The sequence below is a fragment of the Channa argus genome, chromosome 13, assembly GCF_033026475.1.
Source record: "Channa argus isolate prfri chromosome 13, Channa argus male v1.0, whole genome shotgun sequence".
Lineage (NCBI taxonomy): Eukaryota > Metazoa > Chordata > Actinopteri > Anabantiformes > Channidae > Channa > Channa argus.
In genome coordinates this window covers 21,171,622-21,178,711 of record NC_090209.1, presented here as the reverse complement: position 1 = coordinate 21,178,711, position 7,090 = coordinate 21,171,622, and the positions used below count along the sequence as shown (strand labels likewise).

The 7,090-nt window shown below is 42.3% G+C and overlaps 1 protein-coding gene across 6 annotated transcripts; it reads right to left on the bottom strand.

Moving 5' to 3' along the window:
- Positions 1–124: 124 nt before the first annotated feature.
- Positions 125–7,081, bottom strand: znf341 (zinc finger protein 341). 6 transcript variants are annotated; one of them, XM_067526808.1, is made up of 16 exons: positions 6,929–7,081; positions 6,098–6,208; positions 5,661–5,851; positions 5,334–5,483; positions 4,849–5,202; positions 4,515–4,698; positions 4,323–4,416; positions 4,150–4,240; positions 3,727–3,913; positions 3,296–3,546; positions 2,874–3,082; positions 2,559–2,655; positions 2,274–2,406; positions 1,642–1,753; positions 1,431–1,501; positions 125–1,076 (listed from the first exon to the last, which is right to left on the bottom strand). In XM_067526808.1, exons 1-16 carry the CDS (start codon positions 6,957–6,959, stop codon positions 568–570), a joined length of 2,775 nt encoding a protein of 924 aa, XP_067382909.1. In that variant the 5' UTR covers positions 6,960–7,081; the 3' UTR covers positions 125–567. The 6 variants fall into 6 exon arrangements, with proteins under 6 accessions (XP_067382909.1, XP_067382910.1, XP_067382911.1 ...); XM_067526809.1 differs by having other exon boundaries at positions 4,323–4,413; XM_067526810.1 differs by lacking the exon at positions 6,929–7,081 and adding an exon at positions 6,719–6,880.
- Positions 7,082–7,090: the final 9 nt, after the last annotated feature.

The following is a 7,090-nucleotide window of genomic DNA, read 5'->3' as shown; positions in this document are numbered from 1 at the left end:
AACAATCTGATGTTACAAGTGGTGATAAATGTTCTTCAACCTAAAACACACTTTAACAAATCTCTGATGTCAAGATCAGACTTTCATAGTAAAGACCCATTAACCAATAAATGGAGAATAAATGTCATAGTGATTATACACAAAAACTCCATGTGCCAGGAGCTGGAATTTTAATCAATGTGCATAAGCATTTATATGGACACAAATATACTGTGAGACACAGGTAAACTTAAAATAATTACATTTTTCCAACTTATAAATAAACAAAATTTTGCCATTAAATCTGACATCGTATATCAGTGAACCACTGTGGTTTAATCTGCACTGCTGGTTATCTTGCTGATACACCAGAAAACATTTCTCACAAATTGTTTTCATCTACAGTAAAAGTATTAAAATTAGTGCATGTAATGTATATGTTTTAATTTAAAACAAATATCAAAATCATTTCCCGGATTGCTTTTCTTTTAAATAATAACCGCGTTAGTTGGTCCATGTTCAGGAAATGCTCCCACAAAAGATAAAACTACATGGCTGCTGTAAACAGTTTTGGTTAGAAACATAGTTTTAAATCTGCTCCAGTGCTTCACTGCCATGTTCTACACCATCCTCCTCCTCTTCCTCTTGTCTTTCCAACTGCCCTTCAATAGCAGTGAGTGCAGCCTGACATCCCTCATCACTCCTCCTTTTCTCTCCCTCCTCCTTCTCCCCCCCATGTGTTTCCTCTTGTTCATGGCTGCTGGTGGAGCTGTCGTCCTCCTCTCGGCCATCTCCCCCGGTCATTGGCTTTTTCAGAAACCTGCCTCTTCTACCATCGTCCTGTCCATCCTTCCCCTCTGCCATCAGCACTCCTGCGCCCTTGTCTCCTTCCGCCTCTCCAGTCCCTCCTTCACTTCCTGTCCCATTCACAGCTGCAGGGCACTTGTGATCTCTGTAATAGCTCTGCCTAGTGAATCCCTTGTTGCAAGTGGAGCATCTGAAGCGGTAGTTATCGGTGTGGGACTGCTGATGCTCGAGCATGTGAGCCCTGCGGCTGAATGCTTTCTGACAAAATAAACACTTGTAGGGTTTGATACCTATAGGAGAGAAGAATCTGTTTTAGTATGACACTTCACTTCACGCTTACGTGTACTGTGTAAAAAAACTGCAAACTGAAGATTTCTTGGATTTTGAGCTGCTGTGGTGGTAGAAGGTGGCTAATACACACGAGAGATGTTCTAAAAGCAGTATTTCTGAAATTGGTAGAGCTCATCACCATTTTTAGAAACATCTGTTGAGTTTTTAGATATTCCACTAGTAAACTGGCTCATTAAAAAAATAATAATTCTGTGGTAGCGGAAGTGCCATTCATTTTGCAACTTATTAGAACATTAATATATATGACGCTATCTTTGCTTAAATAAAATCCATTATTGGTTTTATTCACGCACCAGAATGTGACAGGATGTGGGCTTTGAGCTTGTCTGGTCTGTTGAATTCTTTGGTGCAGCCCACGTGGGTCCTAATGTCAAAACAGAAAAGTTAAAAGTATTAAATTCTGAAAGAATCAAAAAAATAAATCCCAATAAAGCAGATCTGAGGGAGAAGGAAAGATGTGAAGAATGAGGGTGTTTCATTGACCTTTCCATTAAAGAACCTCACCTGAAAGGACACTTGTATTTCTTGAAGGGTTCATGGATGAGCATGTGTCTTTTGACTTTGTCCTTTCTGTTAAATGTCGCCTCGCAGAGGGAGCATTTGTACGGCTTTTCACCTGGGAAATGGAATCCAAGTTAATTTCAGATCCTTACTTCGATGGATGACTCTCATTTAGAGCCCATGTATACAAACAGTAGTGAACATAACAAAGACATCGCTAAAGCTCTTCGTTTCTATCCGTATCTGGGGTCCATGTTTCACCTGAATATCTTCAGTCTGGAATCCAAACACAACATCACACATGAAAAGAAACTCTTATCATGTGGAGTCGCAGATATCTCAGCATTAACTTGTCTAATCTGTAGCTTCTGAGTTCACTTTTGCATTACAAAGCATTTCTTTACATCAACACTGGGCTCTTCCTTCTGTCATAGAAAATGAAACTGGTGTACTAGGACTAAAGAAAGTGAGGTGTTTTGCCAATATAAGACACTGATACATCACTGACAAATAATCTCCAGCTAAGAGAAGGCAAAAATAGTAACAACCTGGCTTATCTGTGAAATTATGATAATGCACAGTTGTCTAGTGGCTTTGTCATAGCTGTCAAGCTGCTTTATGAGAGTCTTTCAGACCTGAATGTATGTGTTTGTGGAGTTTGAGGTAGTGCTCTGTCTTGAAGGCTTTCTTGCAGATCTGACACTTAAACCTCCCTCCGACGCCATGAGTGGGGAGGTGGCGTCTGAAGTATCTTTCACATGGGAAAACCTGATGGCAAAAAAGAGAGCAGATCAGGCGCCTGAACAAGATCTCAAAATGTGACAGAACAGCAAAAGCCTCCAACAATATACTACTTATTATGACTTTACAGACTGAAAAGTTGTATCATATTTGTGTATTCAGATTGGTGTGAACTGTACCTTTTGACAGTGAGGACACGGAAAGCTGTGCGAGGCTGTGAGGAGATGCTCTTCCAACGCCTCCTGGGTGGAATATCTGCTTTGACATTTCACACATCTGAGAGTAAATGCAAAACAATTAGTGGTGGAATATTGCACAAATTCAGATCTTTTACATCAGTGTGCAGAAAAGAAAATGAATGAATCAATGACAGACACTGCATTTATGTAGTTTGTATAGCAAATCTCAATTAGTTGCTGGGACTGTTTTCACTCTGTTCTGCTATTAATAATATGCAATCACTGCATATCATCCGAGCGAGCGGCAGAGCTGACCTGTAGATGGTGGTCTCCTTGCGTGTGTTCTGCTGTGGGCAGAAGCAGTGAGAGTACTGGTGGACTCCCAGTTCAAACAGCGACGGAAACACCTTGCTGCAGAGGTGGCAGCGGTACGTCAGCTGCTCTTGGTGTGTCCGGATGTGTTCCAAAAACTGATCCAATTTCTGGAAGGTCTGGGAGCAGGACTTTAACACGCACTTATAAACCTACAGGGACGCACACAAGCAGATTCATCTCACCGACTCAATTCCATATAATTTACCTTATGTTGACCCTGCACTGTGTTCTTGTGTTCCCCTTAAACTCACCACAAACCGCTTTCAATTACAGAATCACAGGCACATGCAAATTCAAGACTTCTTCAGACATGCAAATCTGAAATAACGGACACACCCAACAGCACCCTCCTTGGTACTCACCTGCTCCCCTTTGTGCTGGGTGAGGTGGGACTTGAGCTGGAAGTAGGTCTTGAACTTGCTTCCGCAGAACTGACACTGGTAGGAGCTGTCTATCACAACGATCTGCTTGGTCTGAGCTGGACATTGTTGGCTCTGGTTGGACTGCGCCTGCATCTGTGCCTGATGAAGCCCATTCTGCACGGCTTCCTCTTGGCTGCCCCCTGGAACAGCCCGAACCTCGGCCGCACTCTCCTCCAAATCCCTTGAAGTTTCTGTCACCAAGCATTTAATTTTAATGCAAACTGCTGCTGGATCAGTGACTTTAAACTTACTGTATTTTACTCTGAGCACAATCACACAATTGACATTGTAAACAGAATGTTACCAATGTAATTGAACTGGCTCAAATAAATATTTCGACGTGTGAGTATGGCAAATTAAACGGGTATCACCTGTCGGAGCCACCTCTTCTTCTGCCTGTGTTTGACTGGCCTGCTGCTGTGGCTGTTCCTCCTCCTGTTCGCCTTCCTGCGAAAACTGCAGCTCCCCTCCTCTCTCCTCCTCAGTAGAAGTCATTGGCACCACCTTCACTGTGATTGGTAGTCTGGACACTGTGCTGGCTACACCCATAGGCCATACCTATCAGGTAAAGACAGCCGTTACTTTGTTATTGGACATTATATTGCATTCACATCTTATCCAAAGAAAAAGAGGTGTTTGATATTAATTGTTAACAATCCCAATAAATAATTGGTATCAATGACTGTTAAATCTACTTTAAACTACTGTATAACTCACAACAATAAACTGCAGGTGCTCTATTAAAGTGTTCAGAACTAGATGATTTGGGTAAAGAAACTAGTTGGCCATCCAACCTTGTGTGTCTGCATGTGTTTCTTCACGTTGGACTTTTGGGCGAATGCTCGACCACAGACAATACACTGAAATGGTTTCTCTCCTGTGTGACTGTAGATGAAAACAGTTTTAAGTCTGGAAACAAAGACGATTAATTTTGGACGCCCATTGTCTACTGCGGCGGTCAACTCACCTTCTAATGTGCTGCTGAAGATCAAAGTTTTTAGAGAAGATTTTTTCACAGAAATTGCACTTCAATTTTGGACCTTTTTTCTTCAGTTGCTCTGCTGACGAGGGAAATTAAAAAATTGACAGTTATCCTACGATCATGAATTTATATATACTGTAACAGATATATCCATCAAGTATGTTTTTCCTCACAGACCCATTGCTCCATCAGGGCTCTTTTTGCTACTCCTGGGCCGTTTGGGAATGATGACCTTTTCAAAGTCACCCAGCTCTGTCATGTTGGTGGTGATGGTGCAGGTCTTTGTTTTGGTGCCCTGCTTCACAGGGCTGTAGACAGGAGGGGTAGTAAATGACTGACTCTCCACACACTGACTGGGCACCTGAGGCAGAGACACAGGCTCTATGTTTTTTCTTACATTGTGACACTTTCAGTCTTCTGTGCATCTAACTACATGCTTTTTCAGACAATTACATAATACATATAATTAATATACAGGGATGGTATTTAATCTACAGGAAGCCTTACTCACTTGCACAGGATGAAAAGGCTGGAGACCTAGAGTGTGAATCTCTGCACCACCACCTCCAGACATGTGGGGCAGTGTGCTGTACACCTGGACCACTGAATTGCTGTGACTCACTGGGACTTGGGAAGAGAGTGGCTGCTGGCCAGACTGTCCAGATGGCAGGGAGTGGGCTGGCGTCTGGCCAGCAGGCAGAGCATGGGAGGACTGCTGTTGCTGCTGCTGTGATTGTTGTTGTAGTTGTTGTTGTTGTTGTTGTTGTTGTTGTTGTTGTTGATGATGATGGTGATGGTGGTGGTGGTGGTGAAGGTGATGGTGCTGAAGGTAGGACACACCAGCTGTGTGCATGCTAAGGTTGCTCTGCAATTTAATAAAGGGAGATAATGGTTGATAATGGTTCAGCCACATTTTATCATTTATGAAGTTATGTTGATTTTGGTGATGCTGAAGCCTGGCACGAAAGTGATGCATTACAGGCATTTTTGTTTTACCTGTATAGGTGTCTGCATGGTGGCCATGGGCTGGTCGATGGAAGTGAAGGCTGAGATAGCTGACATGAGAACGTCGTCACTGACCAGCACGTTGCCTTGGACTAAAGTGTGTGTCAGAGGAGATGGAGGGACTGTAATGTAGGTAGATACCTGGTGGATAGTTTGAAGCAATTCAATAATAATAAATAGTGTTTGCCGTTTGTTGTCTTGATACAAAAGCTATTTAGTCAAGTAAGAAAACATCTAGTACTAGGTCAACATTTATAATCCTTACAACCTTTTGGCATTTTATCCACCAGCCACATATACAACCCTCTCTGTCCTCACCTGTCTGTTGGCAGGAGTCTGTGATCCAGAGCTGATTGACGGAATGGGCGTGTAGGCATTGGTGGAGGCTAAGGACACCGTTGACAGTGAGGGGGCAGCAGACTGGCACTGCTCCCTCTTGTGTGTCATGAAGGCTGGCAGAGAATTAAACTGTTTCTTACACTTCCCACAGAGGAACACATCCTCATCATCTGTAAGAAGGACAGTCATGGAAGGATAATTTGCCTACACCACCACTTTCATGTAAAGAAATGTAAATTTTTATTTACATGTTATGTTGTATTGCCAATTTCAGGAAACAGGGTTTGATGATGGACAATTGCAACAGCAATTTGGTTTGTTTGGAAGAACCTTTGCCCTTTACAGGCTTTTTTTTTTTTTTTTTTGCGTCTGTTTGTTTTCTAGCCACCCCTATGTATTGGATTTGCCGTACATACCCATAGACTGTATAGTGGGCGTTCCAGACACATTCTGGTTGTTTGGGTCAGGAACTCCACCTTGGCCATCCAACAGAGATTGGACAGCCAACACTGTCTGGTTATCCATGCCTAACGAGGAAGAAGAAGAGGAAGGCAAAGAAACTGTAATAAACCACATACTGCGACACCCCACTGTATTTTGGGGCACTCAACCGTTTTACATTCAAATGAAATTTAACCCCGTTAAGAGATCTAGCCCCTATGCTGAGAGTGAGGAATGGTGTATGACCCCATCTATGACAGAGAAATCTCAATAAAGGGCACTACCAGAGAAATGACCTCTGCACTAATCCCTTATGTGAAACAAGACAAAATAAAATGTGTAAACCTTGTCCAGGAGCTGAACTTAATTTATAGAAATCAGATAATAAATTGCTGGAAAATATACAGATGTCCAATAATAATTATAATAATGAAAATAATCCAATACAACCCGACACAGGCAGACTATTAGTATGATTTGCACATCAAAAGGGCCTGCTACAAAAAAAATTAACATGCAGGTGAAAGCCATGGAGAGGCCCAAACCATTTTATTGTCTGACTACAATGCGATGTGAAAAGCTGACCCGTCCCTTACCTGTCCATAATGTGTGGTTTGTTTCCAGGCTAAGATACTCCCCCTTCTTTGTGATGTTGTGATTGTTATAACAATTATATACGCATTTATGTTGATTTACACCATGGTTGCGCTACACATAAATGGATCCAGTATATTGACATTGTGTGAAACACATATTCACGTTTTATCACAGCTGTAGTAACGCTGTTCTAAACAAAATTGTCCTACCTTCAAGCACTTCAAATATTGCCTGCGCCATCTTGTAGCTCTTCTGCTAGGCGGTAGGCGCTCGATTGGCATGGGCTGCCTGTTTGGGGACACGCGGAAAGAAAATGCGACGCTGGGGCTTAACATTTACATTTAGTCATTTAGCAGACGCTTTTATCCAAA